The 15,403-nt window shown below is 42.6% G+C and overlaps 1 protein-coding gene across 5 annotated transcripts in view; it reads right to left on the minus strand.

Moving 5' to 3' along the window:
- RSF1 (remodeling and spacing factor 1) overlaps positions 1 to 15,403 on the minus strand; it is a 165,599-nt gene that overhangs the window by 66,179 nt on the left and 84,017 nt on the right. For 4 of the 5 annotated variants that reach the window (XM_002708674.6, XM_089331447.1, XM_089331438.1 and 1 more), the window contains one exon: positions 6,697 to 6,902. The exons of the other annotated variant lie outside the window; for it this stretch is intronic. In XM_002708674.6, the coding sequence (XP_002708720.3) occupies positions 6,697 to 6,902 (206 nt within the window). The remainder of the gene's footprint in view (positions 1 to 6,696; positions 6,903 to 15,403) is intronic. 5 annotated transcript variants of the gene reach the window in all.

Below are 15,403 nucleotides of genomic sequence, written 5' to 3' on the forward strand. Positions count from 1 at the left end.
TTACAGAGAGAGGTAGAGACAGAGAGAGAGGTCCTCAACCCGATGGTTCACTCCCCAGATGCCACAACGGCCGGAGCTGCGCTGATCTGAAGCCAGGAGAGAGGAGCTTCTTCCGGGTCTCCCACACGGGTTCAGGGGCCCAAGTGCCTGAGCGATCCTCTACTGCTTTTCCTAGCTACAGCAGAGAGCTGGACTGGAAGAGGAGCAACCGGGACAGAATCTGGCGCCCCAACCGGGACTAGAATCCAGGTGTCGGCACCGCAGGCGGAGGATTAGCCTAGTGAGCCTTGGCGCCGGCTCAGAATTCTTTTAAGAATGCTGAAGATTAACTAATACTAGTTAAGAAAATCATCTGAAGCTGGCACTGTGGCGAATCAGGTTAAAGCCTTGGCCTGAGGCACCGGCATCCCATATGAGCACCAGTTCAAGGCCCGGCTGCTCCACTTCTGATCCAGCTCTCTGCTGTGGCCTTGGAAATCAGTATTAGATGGTTCAAGTCCTTGGGCCCCTGCACCCATGTGGGAGACCTGGAAGAAGCTCCTGGCTTCGGATCGCCCCAGCTCTGGCCGTTGTGATCATTTGGGGAGTGAACCAGGGGATGGAGGACCTCTCTCTCTGTCTCTACCTTTCTATGTAACTCTCTTTCAAATAAATAAAAGAAAAAGAAAAAATCATCTAACACAACTTATTGTAAGAAAAAAATTTCTACTTGCTTTACTTACTTTTTCCTCATCATCTGAGTTTCTACAGCAATTTCTTGCTAGACTTAATGCCTTCTTAAAGATTCCACTTTGAAGCCAGCATTGTGCCATAGCGGGTAAAGCTGCCGCCTGCAGTGCCGGCATCCCATATGGGCACTGATTTGAGTTCTGGCTGCTCCACTTCCAATCTAGCTCTCTGCTGTGGCCTGGGAAAGCAGTAGAAGATGGCCCAAGTCCTTGGGCCCCTGCACCCACACGGAGACCTGGAAGAAGCTCCTGGCTCCGGACTTCAGATTGACGCAGCTCCAGCCTCTGCGGCCAATTGGGGAGTAGACCAGTGAATGGAAGACCTCTCTCTCTCTCTCTCTCTCTCTCTCTCTCTCTCTCTCATCTCCTTCTTTCTCTGTGTAACTCTGACTTTCAAATAAATTAGTAAGTCTTAAAAAAAAAAAAGATTCCATCTCACACAAACCAGCAGGTTTCATTAGAAAATGCTTTGATCTCCTCTACCAGCCTTAGGACAATTATTTCTATGTAACTCAATAAAAGCGAACATGCTTGCTTTTATCCAGCCAAGTTCTACTTCCTCATAATGTGTATCCAGTAATCGTACCGCAGTCGTTGAGACTGACAGTCTTTCACAAAGGAAGCCTTTACATACTTGGAAAAAGTTCTGTCTCCCTAGGTCAAGTATTTCTCAGTTCATTCAACCATCTTCTTTGAGGTTCTTCCCATGAAAGACTTACTTTGCTATGTTAACATTTCTGGTAGAATTTTATATAAAAACCTGAAGAAAAAACTTTTATTCCAGGTATCATCATCTAGGTCAAGTAGGATGATGCCTCACATTATTTTAGGTAGCAAAAAAATAGATGAATGACAAGTAATACCATGTTTTAGAGCAAACAATAATAACACAATGTTTTCCACATTCACTTTTTAAAAACATGTGAGATCTATGTCAACAAGGTGGCTTACTACATTTTAAAATAGCAGTTAAATAATGTTAATGAGTTAAAGCTAACTGAACTGCCTGGTATGAAGATAATTCTTTGCTAAAAAGCACAAACAGACCCAACTAGGAATTTGAGGAAAACTACTACTCTTCCTCACAAAATACACATATTATATATATAATTAAGTGCCATTTCTTACCAAGTAAGGAATTTTACAGGGGCCCAGAAACCTTCTAGAGATCACAGTGCTATAATATTCACTACTATATGCCCCACTGTTTATAGAGTAGCACCTGTTACACAGTTGGTATGCAATATAAACATAAACATAATGAAGGGAAAAAATTAGTGCCAATCACATGGCCAAGAATTGGATTTAAGGGGCCAGTATTGTGGTGCAGTGGGTGACACTGCACTTGTAATGCCGGCATCCCATCTCAGGGTGCCCATTTGATTCTGGCTACTCCATTTCCAACTCAGCCCACTGCTAATGTGCCTGAGAAGGCAGGGGAGGATGGATCAATTACCTGGTACCCTGCCACCCGTGGGAGACTGGGATGGCTTCATCCTGGCCCAGATCTGCAGCCATTTGGGGCGTGAACCAGCAGATGGATTATCTGTCTCTGTCTCTTCCTCTCTATAGCTATTTCAAATAAATAAGCCAATTAATTTTAAAACTGGCTTTTATTACCCTAAATCAGGCTGAACAAACCCAATGTTTTCAGAATCATCCCAACTATTTCCATGCCATTTAGGAAAAATTCCCTGGTGCACATGATATGGAAATGCATGTATTCATAGATGCTTCAAAATGGTTAAGAATAAACTGGCACCAGTTTATTTAAAAAACTGTTTCTGTTAACATGGAAAAACTGTGTTTGGGTGTAATATAAAAGCATTTGCCTCTGAATCATTGCCAAATACGTCACTTTATGTTTATGTTTAGAATATACAGACATCTACACTTAGAATGAGCTGGGAAAAAAAGATGCAGAAGGAATGAAACCAGGGAAAAAAGTCAAGAAGAGCTAAAGCAACAGTAATGTATATATTTCTTCAATGAAGAAGCTAAAATTTCAATACTTGAGTTTACAAATGTTAAGAGGCAGCATGGCGTGTATCAGTTAAGACACGGCAATTTAGAACGTGAGCATTCCAAATTAGAATGCTCAGACTCCTGTCCCAACTCTGCTGATCCCAGCTTTTTGATAATGCAGACATCAGGAGGCACAGTGAGGACTCAAAAAGTCCTTGACAACCATGTGGGAGATCAAGATTGAGTTCATGGGGTGTAGCGCATAAAGCCACTGCCTGCGGTGCCGGCATCCCATATGGGTGCCAGTTCAAGTCCTGGATGCTTCAATTCCTTTTTTTTTTTTTTTAATTTTTTTTTAAGATTTTATTTATTTATTTGAGAGGTAGAGTTACAAAAAGTGAGAGGGAAAGATAGAAAGGTCTTCCTTCTGTTGGTTCACTCCCCAAATGGCCACAATGGCTGGAGCTGTGCCGATCCAAAGCCAGCAGCCAGGAGCTTCTTCTGGGTCTCCCATGTGGGTGCAGGGGCCCAAGCACTTGGGACATCTTCTACTGGTTTTCCAGGCCACACCAGAGAGCTGGATTGGAAGAGGAGTATAACCTATTCCAAAGCGCCGGCTCCCTTGCTGCTCCACTTCCAATCCAGCTCTCTGCTGTGGCCTGGGAAAGCAGTAGAAGATGGTCAAGTCCTTGGGCTCCTGCACCCGCATGGGAAGACCCAGAGGAAGCTCCTGGCTCCTGGCTTTGGATTGGCGCCGTTCTGGCTATTGTGGTCAATTGGGGAGTGAACCAGCAGATGGAAGATCTCTTTTTCTCTGTGCCTCTACTTCTCTCTGCATAACTATGACTTTCAAAAAAGTAAATAAATCTTAAAAAAAAAAGATTGAATTCATGGCTCCTGGCTTTAATGTGGCCCAGTACTAGCTGTTACAGGAATTTGGGCAGTGAAGCAGTGGATGGACCTCGGTCTCTTTTCTTCTCTAACACTTTACCTTTCAAATAAATGTAAAAAAAAAAAAAAGTTTCTGTAAAGAAAAAAACTTAAGAAATGCCAACAGTTAACAACAGAAAAGGCATGAATGTTTATTAAACATATACTATGGTCCTAACATCATTTCTAATACACAAGAGTACATTAAAAGGTCCATAAGAAAGCAGAGCCAATGCTGCGGCTCATTAGGCTAATCCTCTGCCTATGCCCCAGGTTCTAGTCCCGGTCAGGGCGCCAGATTCTGTCCCGGTTGCTCCTCTTCCAGTCCAGCTCTCTGCTGTGGCCCGGGAAGGCAGTGGAGGATGGCCCAAGTGCTTGGGCCCTGCACCTGCATGGGAGACCAGGAGGAAGCACCTGGTTCCTGGCTTCGGATTGGCGTAGCTCCGGCCGTAGTGGCCATTTAGGGGGTGAATCAACGGAAGGAAGACCTTTCTCTCTGTCTCTCTCTCTCTCACTGTCTAACTCTGCCTGTCAAAAAGAAAATTAAAAAAAAAAAAAAAAAAAAAAAAGAAAGAAAGCAAGCAAGCAAGCATGATTTAAAGATAAGCCTAGGGGCTGGCATTGTGGAATAGCAGGTTAAGCCTTCGCTTGGAATGCCAGCATCCCATATAGGAGTGCTGCTTGGAGTCCCAGCTGCTCTACTTCTGATCCAGATCCCTGCTAATGTGCCTAGGAAAGCACTGGGGCAATGTCCCTAGTCTGGGAAGATAGCAGAACATGGCTCAAGTAGAAGTCCAGGATAGAGTTCTTGGCTCCTGGCTTTGCCTGGCCCAGATTGGGCTGTTGTAGCTGTTTGGGGAATGGACCATAAGATGGAAGATCTCTCTCTCTCTGTCTGTATCTGTCTGCCTTTCAAATAAAAAAGCAGATAAATCTGGAAGGGGAGGAAGCACAGGAAGGAGGAGAGAGAGAGAAGCAAGAAGAGGAAGGAAGGAAGAAAGGATGGAGAGAGTGAGAGAGAGCAAGAGAGCACAGCAGCACTGTTCAATAGCAGCACAGCAGGTTAAGACATCACTTCTGAAGCTGGCATGCCATATAGAAGTACCAGTTTAAGCTCTGGTTGTTCTGCTTTGCAATCTGGCTTCCTGTTAATGTGCCTGAGAAGACACCTTGTGGCTTTGGCTTGAACCAGACTTGCTGTTACAGTCTTGGAATAAACCAAAGGATGGAAGAGCTTTCTCTCTCTCTCTTCTTTCAAATAAATAAATGTTTAAAAATATATAAAATTTCAGAGTTGCTAAAAAAGGCTGAAGTAAATCCAAGGGAAAGATTAGATTTGGTGGGTAAATTTTAAGGAAGCAAAGTTCATAGAATATGAGAATAATTTTTTTAAAAGATGTATTTACTGGGGCCGGTGCCGTGGCGCACTAGGTTAATCCTCTGCCTGTGGTGCTGGTATCCCATATGGGTGCCGGTTCTCGTCCCAGCTGCTCCACTTCCAGTCTAGCTCTCTGCTGTGCCCCAGGAAGGCAGTGGAGGATGGCCCAAGTGCTTGGGCCCTGCACCCACTTGGGAGACTGGGAGGAAGCACCTAGCTCCTGGCTTCGGATCGGCACAGCTCCAGCCGTTGCGGCCACTTGGGGAGTGCACCAAGGGAAGAAAGACCTTTCTCTCTCTCTCTTTCTCTCTCACTGTCTGCAACTCTGCCTGTCAAATAAATAAATAAAATGTTTAAAAATAAATAAAAAATTAAAAAAGATGTAGTTATCTATCTATTTGAGCAGTAGAGTTACAGACAGTGAGAGGAAGAGACAAAAAGAAAGGTCTTCCATCTGTTGATTCACTCCTCAAATGGCCACAGTGGCCGGATCTGAGCTGATCCGAAGCCAGTAGGCAGGAACGTCTTCCAGGTCTCCCATAGGTACAGGGGCCCAAGTGCCTGGGCCATCTTCTACTGCTTTCCCTGCCTACAGCAGAGAGCTGGACTGAAGAGGAGCAGCTGAGACTAGAATTAGTGCCCATATGGGATGCTGGCACCATAGGTGAAGACTTAACCCACTGTGCCATAGTGTGGCCCTGAGAATAACACTTTTAAAGGATTTTTTAAATTTTATTTGAAAGGCAGAGTTAAAGAGAGGCAGAGGCAAAGAGAGGGGGGGGGGGGGATCTTCCATCAAATGGTTCATTCCCCAAATGGCTGCACTTGCCAGAGCTTAGCTGATCCGAAACCAGGAGCCAGGATCCTCTTTTTATAAAAAGATTTTTATAAAGGACTGTATCAGTACCGTTTTTCTGTTTTCCTCAGAACACCAATGAAGAAAGATAATACGTAACAAAAACAGAATATTATACTGTGTCAAGATGAACTGGCCAAACTAAGATAGTTAGAAATAAACCATGCTCAGGCCAGCGACACGGTCAGTGGGTTAAGGGGCCACTTCTGCCAACTGCAACACTGGCATCTCACATGGGTGCTGTTTTGAGTCCTTAGGTGCTCCACTTCCGATCCATGCATCGGAGGATGGCCCAAATCCTTGGGCCTCTGCACCTATGTGGGAGACCTGGAAGAAGCTCCTGGCTCTTAAATTCTGCTTGGCCCAGCCCTGGCCATTGCATTCATTTGAGGAGTGAACCAGCGGACAGAACATCTCTAACTTTCTCTCTCTTCTCTCTGTTCCTCTGGCTTTCAAATAAATAAATAAAATCCTAAAAAAAAAAAAAAAAAGAGAGAGAGAGAGAGAGAGACTACACCTAAGAAAAAAGATAACTAAATGAAAACAAAACAACACTTTTCTTTGCTTTCTCTGTGTATGTTTTTCTGTGCATATTATTTATACATTGTTATTAATAACCTGGGTGTCAGAAGTACAAGGTCTATGTCCTGATAGGGACTGAACGTATAATTAACGAGTGTCCGCTATGGGTACTGTATTAGGCACTAGGAGAGGTCCTGGGAATTCCCCAACTCCACAGAAAGGAGCATCCCTGTTGCCTTACAAATCATTTTCCTAAACAAAAGAAAACAAAGCAAGAAACATTCAAATAAATACAGAAAGAGTCCAACATAAGATACCTGACAATGCATTTCCATGAAGAACCATCTTGATCATCTTGTTCCTCTATATACATTCTGACATTGTGATCCTGATCCAACTGGTACCAGTACATGAGGCCATCTTTGTCTCGCCCAATTGGTTGGAGACGCATAGTATCAGCATCCTCCTCATTAATAATGTTCTTGAATTTAAGATTGTCATCAAACTGACACTCGCAGAGATACTGAAAAATAATCATACATGGTTTAAAATAGCCCATAAAGATCCCTCCATCATGGTAAATATGATACAACTATAGAAATGACTCAAGGATGGGAGCAAACGGAACCTAGTTTTGCTACTTCATTATACTTTCCTCTCTTTTCTAGAATCTGTTTAGAATAATCAATTTAAAATAAAAATATAAATGTTAACAATTATTAAGTTGGAAACAACAATTGATACACAAATTAAACATATCTATTTCTAAAGTATGGAGTCTGCACTAAAAAGCTCCAAATTGGCTCGCTAATGGCATAAATTATTCTTTTGTTAAAATATTCATTTATATTTTAATTGACAAAAATTATATATAATAGTGTACATGCTTTGTACATGTATACAGTGTGGAATGGCTGAATAAAGTTAATCAACATGTAGCATTTAATGTTTTATTGTGGTAAAAACACTTTAAATATATTCTTTGCAATTTTCAAGTGTGCAACATTTTGTTATAATTATAATTACCATATGGAACAATAGATACCCTAAACTAATTCCTCTTTTCTAAGTGAATTTTTGTAAAGTTGGCCATTATCCCAACAATCTGCCTTCTATCAGCCCCTCAATCCCTAGTAACCACTATTCTGTTCTCTTTGTCCATGAGTACTATTCTTTTAGATTCTACACATAAGAGAGATCATGAGGCATTTCTTCTGTGCTTTATTTATTTCACTTGGCACTCTCAGGTTGATTCCTTATGTTGGCGATTATGAACATAGAAATGCACATACCTTGCAGTTTTTGTTGTGGCGCCATGGGTTAAAGCTGCCAATTGCTGTGCCAGCATTCCATATCAAAGTGCTGGTTCAAGTCCTGACTACGCCATTTCTAATCCAGCTTCCTGCTATTGTTCCTAGGAAAGCAGCAGATGATGGCCCAGCCTAGATATTTATGGACATTTGGGGAGTGAACAAGAGGATGGAAGATTTCTTCCTCTCTTTCTCTCTCCCTCACTTGCTCTCAACTCTACCTTTTAATTAAAAAAAAAAAAAAAACTTTAATTAAGAAAAAGAGAAGTACACATATTTCTTTACAAGCTGGCTTCATTCCTTTTGGTTATTTACCCAGTAGTGGATTTACTGAATAAGGATAGCTCTATTTTTAAATTTTTGAGGTGCTGCCATACTTTTTCCATCATGTCTGTACTATACTTTGTCACCAACAGAACACGAGTGTTCCCTTTTCTCCGTATCTTTACCAACACTTATATCATAGCTGTTTGATAAGTCATCCTAACAGGTATGAGGGGATATCTCATTGTGGCTTATTTTATACTGAGTGATTAATGATGAGAAACACATTTCCATATATATGTTGACCATTTATTTGTCTTCTCTTGAGAAATGCCTATTTAGATCTTTGGCCTATTTTTTAAAAAATAATTTATTAGAGATAGAGATGAGAGAGTACCTCTTCAAACTACTGGTTCACTCCCCAAACGGCCACAACAGCTTTGGCTGGGTAAAGCCTAAGCCAGGAGCATGGAACTCCACTCGAATTTCCAATGTGGGTGGTAGGAGCCAAAGCACATAGGTTACTTTCCCAGGCACAACAGCAGGGAGTTGGATCAGAAGCGTAGACACTGAGACCTGAACCTGTGCTCCTAAACAGGATGCAGCATTGCAGCTGGTGGCTAAAACCGTTGTGCCACAATGCCAGCTCCTTTTGTCCATTTTCAAATTATCCGTTTTCTCACTAGTGAGTTGAACATACATATATATATCATATGCTATTAATCCTTTATCAGATGTATTGTTTGCAAATATTTTCTCCAATTCTGTAAGTTGTCTCTTCACTAGGTTGATCTTTCCCTATGCCTAAGCATTTTTATTTGATGCAATCCCATTTAACTATTTTTGTTCCTCGGCTTTGTTTAAAAAATATAATTTATTTATTTGAGAGGTAGAGTTACAGAGAGAGAGAGAGCAAGAGACAGAGAGAAAGGTCTTTCATCCACTGGTTCACTCCGTAAATGGTCACAATGGCCATAGCTAAGCTGATCTGAAGCCAGGAGCCAGGAGCTTCTTCCAGGTTTCCCATGTGGGTGCAGAGGCCCAAGCACCTGAGCCATCTTCTACTGCTTTCCTGGGCACATTAGCAGAGAGTTGGATCGGAAGAGGAGCAGATGGGACACAAACTGGAGCCCATATGGGATGCCAGAACCATAGGCACAACACCTAGCCCTATTTTGCTTTTCTTCTTAGTTTTTGGTTTTATAGAAAAAAAAAGTCTCTGTCCAGATCAGTAACAAGTAGCTTTCTCCATTAAAAAAAAAAAATCCGATTTAGTTATTTATTTGAAAGCAAAGTTACAGCGGTGGGGGTGACAGAGATCTCCCATCTGTTGGTTCACTCCTTAAATGGTCACAAAGGCCATGCTGAAGCCAGAAGGTCTCTCACTAGGGTGTAGGGGCCCAAGGACCTGAGCCATCATCCACTACTTTCCCAGGCAAATTAGAAGCATGCTGGATCAGCAGTAGAGCAGCTGGAACTAGAACTGGCAACCATATGGGATGCTGTCATTACACACAGTGGCTGAACATACTATGCTGTAACACTGGCCCCAGCTTTACCCAGTTTCTTTTTTTTTTTTTTCCCTTTTTTAGATTTATTTATTTTATTTGAAAGGCAGAGTTAGAGAGAGAGGAGACAGAGAGAGACATCTTCCAACTGCTGGCTCACTCCCCAAATACCCACAACAACCAGACTGGGCCAGGCGGAAGCCAGAAGCCAGGAGCTTCTTTTGTGTCTCCTACATGGATGTAGTGGCTAAAGATCTTGGGCCATCTTCTACTTCTTTCCCAGGTGCATTAGCAGGGAGCTGGATCGAAAATGGAATAACTGGGACTCAAAATGGCGCCCATATGGGATGATGGCACTACAGGCAGTGGCTTTAATTTGTTGTGGTACATTGCTGCCCCCAAATTTCCCTATTTTTCCCCCATAATTTCACTTTTTTTTTCCTTCACATTTTTGTCAAAGATCAGTTAACTGGATGCACATGTGTGGATTTGCTTCTGGCCTCTGTATTTGGTTCTATGTATGCCTCTATACTACCAGCACACTTTATTATAAATTTGTAGTAGACTTTGAGATTGGCAGGTAGTACGTCTTCAGCTTTGTTCTTTCTGTTCAAGAATGCTTTAATAGTCTTTTGTGGTACCATATAAATTATGGGACTTTTTTCATTTTTAAATTTCTGTTTACCATCTCTTAGAATCTTAATAGGATTCTATTTAACCTATAGATTGCTTTGAGTAATATGGACACTTTAACACTATGAATTCTTCCAGTATATGCCTAGGATCTTTCCATTTGCGTTTTCAATTTCTTTTCTCAATGTTTTACAGTTTTCACTATGGAGATCTTTCTCCTCTTTGGTTAAATTGATTCCTATATATTTTATTTTTCTGATATTGTAAATAGGACTTTTTTCTTTGTTTTTGCTAGTTCTTCATTAGTGAAAAGAAATGTTATTAATTTTTTAATGTTGATCCTGCAACTTTCATTTATTATTTCTATCATTTTTTGGTGTTTTCTGGGTTTAGTATATGCAAGATGAAGCTGTATACAGTGAAAACTTAAGTTCTTCCTTTCTTGTTTTTATTGAATTATCTGAAAGAGAGTTATAGACATAGAGGTAGAGACAGAGATAGATCTCCCAACTGCTGATTCACTCCCCAAGTGGCTGTAATGGCCAGGGCTGAGCCAGGCTGAAGCCCAGAGTTTCATCGAGGTCTCCCATGTGGGTGCAGGGGCCCAAGCACTTGGGCTGGCTCCACTGCTTTTTCCAGGCCATTAGCAGGAAGTTGAATCAGAAGTGGAACAGCCAGGACTCAAGCCCATATGGGATGCTGGTGTAGTGGACAGCAGCTTTACACTCTAAGCCAACACTGGCCCCTAACTTCTTCCTGTCTAATTTGAATGCCTTTCATTTATTTTTCTTGCTTAACTGCTCAGACTAGGACTGCAAATCCTTTGTTGAATACATGTGAAAAGCGTGGGCATCCTTGTCATGTACCTGATCTTAAAGAAAAAAACTTTTGGTTTTTCTATTGTTGAGTATAATGTAAGCTATGGATTTGTTTTAAATGGTCTTTACTGTGTTCAGCACACTCCTTTGATATCTAATTTGTTGAAAGCTTTATGATGAAAGCAAAGTTGAATTGTCAAATTCTTTTCTTACATTTATTGATATGATCATTTGACTTTTACCCTCCTTTTTTCACATTTACTGTAACTGCATATGTTGAAAGATCCTTGCATCGCAGGATCCCAGGATAAATCCCACTTTATCATGGTGAGTCATCATTTGTTTTTTAAGATTTATTTATTTATTTGAAAGTCAGAGTTACAGAGAGGAGAGGCAGAGAGAGAAAGAGAGTTCTTCTATCCGATGGTTCACTCCCCAAATGGCTACAATAGCCAGAGCTGCGCTGATCCAAAGCCAGGAGCCAGGAACTTCTTCCAGGTTTCCCACACGATACAGGAGCCCAAGGACTTGGGCCATCTTCTACTGCTTTTCCAGGACATAGAGCTGGATTGGAAGTGGAATAGCCGGGACTCGAACTGGTACCCATTTGGGAAGCTGGCACTGCAGGGAGCAGCTTTATCCTCTATGCCATGGCGCGGGCCCCCAGTCATCATTTTAATTCCTTTTAGATGTAGTTTGCTGGTACTTTTTTCACAATTCTCACATTTATATTCATAAAGGATACTAGTCTGTATTTTTGTTTTCCTATGGTGTCTTTGTCTACTTTTAGAATTAGGTTAATGCTGGACTCATAAGCTGAGGTTGGAAGTATTCTTGCCTCTTTAACTTTTTGGAAGAGTTTGAAAAAGACTGGTATTAGCTATTCTTTAAATGATTGGTAGAATATAGTTGTGAAGCCATATGGTCCTGGGCTTTACTTTGATGAAGATTTATGATTACTGTTTTAATTTCCTTACCTGCTAATAGTCTGCTCAGAATTTCTGTCTGTTTGTTTGTTTATTTATTTATTTATTTTTAAAGATGTGTTTAGCTATTTGAAAGGTGGAATTACGGACAGAGGAGAGATGGAGAAAGGTCTTCTATCCACTGGTTCACTCCCCAAATGGCCCCAACAGCCAGAGCTGGGCTGATCCGAAGCCAGGAGCCTGGAGCTTCTTCCTGGTCTCCCAGGAAGCAGGGGCCCAAGGATTTGGGCCATCTTCTTACTGCTTTCCAAGGCCATAGCAGAGAGCTGGATCAGAAGTGGAGCAGCTGGGACACGAACCAGTGCTTGTACAGGATGCCGGCATTGCAGGCAGCACCTTCACTCATGGTGCCGCCTGCTCTATTTTTAATTCAGTGCTGGAAGATCCCATGCTTCCAGGAATTTATGCATTTCTTCTAGGTTTTGAATTTTTTGGCATATAATTACTCATAGCAGTCTCTTGTGATCCTTTTTTATTTCTGTGGTAGCAAATGTCTCCTCTTCCACTTCTGATTTTATTTATTTCAATCTTCTCCTTTCCTTAAGCTAACAAAGTTTTTGCTTGTCTTATCAAAAGATTAACTGTTTATTATTCTTTTCTACTGTTTATCTAAGGCAGAACAACAGAGAGAGATGGAGAAACACAGAGAAATTCATGCCCTGGTTCACTCTCCAAATGGTCACAACAGCCAGGTCTAGCCCAAAGCCAGAAGCCAAGAATTCCATTCTGGTCTCCCATATGTACAGCAGTGGCACAAGTACTTGGCCCATCTTGTGCTGCCTTTCCAGTAGCAACAGCAGGAAGCAGAGTGGGAAGAGAAGCAGCCAGGAGGTCAACTAGCACGTCGATATGGGATGCCAGTGTCACAAATGGCTGTTTAACTTGGCTGAGCTACAACACCAGATCCCACTTTAGTTTTTGAGAAGTCATGTTAGAATGTTACATTTCTTCCTTCTTGGTTAATGTAGGAATAACTTACTGCTATAAATTTCCTCCATAGATGTGCTTTGGCTGCATTCTGTCAGTTTTGGTATACTGTGTTTCTATTATCATGTTTCTCAAGATTCTAAAAATTTTTCTTTAAATTTTTTTCTGCTTTGATGTGTGTGTGTGTGTGTGTGTTTTATAGACAGTGACAGAGAGAGACAGAGAGAAAGGTCTTCCTTCCATTGGTTGACCCCCCAAATGACCGCTGCGGCCGGCGCTGTGCCGATCCAAAGCCAGTAACCAGGTACTTTTTTCTGGTCTCCCATGCAGGTGCAGGGGCCCAAGCACTTCGGCCATGCTCCACTGCCTTCCCAGGCCACAGCAGAGAGCTGGACTGGAAGAGGAGCAACCGGGATTAGAACCCGGCGCCCATATGCGATGCCAGCACCACAAGGCGGAGGACTAAGCAAGTGAGCCACGGCGCCGGCCCCCTGATGTACTACTGTTTTTTAAGAAGTTACACAGGGGCCAGCCCTGTGGCTTAGTGGGCTAATCCTCTGCCTATGTTGCCAGAATCCCAAATAGTGCTGGTTCAAGTCCCAGTTGCTCCACTTCCGATCCAGCTCTCTGCTATGGCCAGGGAAAGCAGTTGAAGATGGCCCAAGTGCCTGGGCCCCTGCACCCGGGTGGAAGACCCAAAAGAAGCTCCTGGCTCCTGGCTTCGGGTGGGCTCAGCTCTGGCCATTGAAGTCATCTGGGAAGTAAATCAGCACACGGAAGATCTTTCCCTTTGTCGGTAACTCTACCTCTCAAATAAATTATGAAATATTTAAAATAAATAAATGAGACAAAAAAAGGTTTAAAACATCATGTTATAGTTTCAATAATCCTTTCCTACAGCTTTTTTTTTTTTTTTTTTGGACAGGCAGAGTGGACAATGAGAGAGAGAGAGAGAGAGAGACAGAGAGAAAGGTCTTCCCTCCGTTGGTTCACCCTCCAATGGCTGCTGCAGCCAGCGCGCCGCGCTGATCCGAAGCCAGGAGCCAGATGCTTCTCCTGGTATCCCATGCGGGTGCAGGGCCCACGCGCTTGGGCTATCCTCCACTGCACTCCTGGGCCACAGCAGAGAGCTGGCCTGAAGAGGGGCAACTGGGACAGAATCCGGCGCCCCAACCAAGACTAGAACCCGGTGTGCCAGCGCCGCAAGGCGGAGGATTAGCCTATTGAGCTGCGGTGCTGGCCTCCTACAGTTTTTTAAATTAACATTACTTTTAAAATGTTTTTTCATGTTTTTAAAATTTTTTTTCAATTTTAATTAGTCAGTGTGATATGCACATACAATTCTACAAACAAAGATTTTTTATTTATTTGAAAGGCAGAGTTAGAGAGATCTTCCATATGGTGATTCACTCAACTGCAGCAATGGCAGTCTGACTGGGTCAGGCTGAAGACAGGAGCCAGAAGCTGCATCCTGGTCTCCCAAGTGTGTGCAGGTTCCCATGGACTTGGGCCATCTTCCATTGCTTTCTCAGGTGCATAATCAGGGAACTAGACACAGATATGTAACAGCTGTAACCCATATAGGATGCTAGTATCTCAGACAGTGGCTCATCTTGTTAACACCACAACACCGGCCCAAATCAATATTACTCTCCAAGGGACAATATGCTTTGTGAAGTTTGTGATATATGCAGTTTTAAAGTATGGTAGTCTTTCAGTGATGGCTACCTCTGGAAAATACTCTTACTTACAAATTAATTCAAGTGAATAAACCGGAAGAATTATTTCCTGTTATTTATTCTGTTTATAATTAGGTTTTATAGTCAGATTTCTCCCCACCTTCTCTGCTCAGGTAGATAATCCATGAGATCCCTTCCACATCCTTTTTATTTATTTATTTATTAAAGATTTATTTATTTATTTGGAGGGCAGAGGCAGAGAGAGAGAGAGAGAGATCTCCCTTCTAATGGTTCACTCCCTAAATGGCTGCAACAGCAGGAGCTGGGCTGATCCAAAGACAGGAGTTAGGAACTTCTTCCAGGTCTTCCACGTGGGTGCAGCAGCCCAAGCACTTGGGCCATCTTCTACTGCTTTCCCAGGCCGTAGCAGAGAGCTGGATTGGAAGCGGAGCAGCCAGGTCTCAAACCAATGCCCATATCACATACTGGCACCACAGGCAGCAGCTTTACCTGCTATGCCACAGCACCGGCCTCTATTTTTATTTTTATTTATTTATTTATTTTTTTTTTTAGCATTTATTGATTTATTTGAAAGGTAGTTACAGAGAGAGAGGGACAGACAGGGAGAGATCATCCATCCATTGGTTCACTCCCCAGATGACTGCAATGGCCAGGGCTGGGCTGGGCAGAAGCCAGAAGCCAGAAGTTTCTTTGGGTCTCTATGTGGGTACAAGGACCCAAGTCTTGGGTGATCTTCTGTTGCTTTCCCAGGCACATCATCAGGGAGCTGGACTGGAAGTAGTGCAGCTGCCCATGTGGGATGCCAGCATTGCAGGCAGCGGCTTAACCCATCATACCACAATGCTGGGCCCCTTCCATAGCCTTTTTGCCTGTAGTCT

The sequence above is a fragment of the Oryctolagus cuniculus genome, chromosome 1, assembly GCF_051225735.1.
Source record: "Oryctolagus cuniculus isolate XC-2025 breed Fujian yellow rabbit chromosome 1, ASM5122573v1, whole genome shotgun sequence".
In the NCBI taxonomy this organism is placed as follows: domain Eukaryota; kingdom Metazoa; phylum Chordata; class Mammalia; order Lagomorpha; family Leporidae; genus Oryctolagus; species Oryctolagus cuniculus.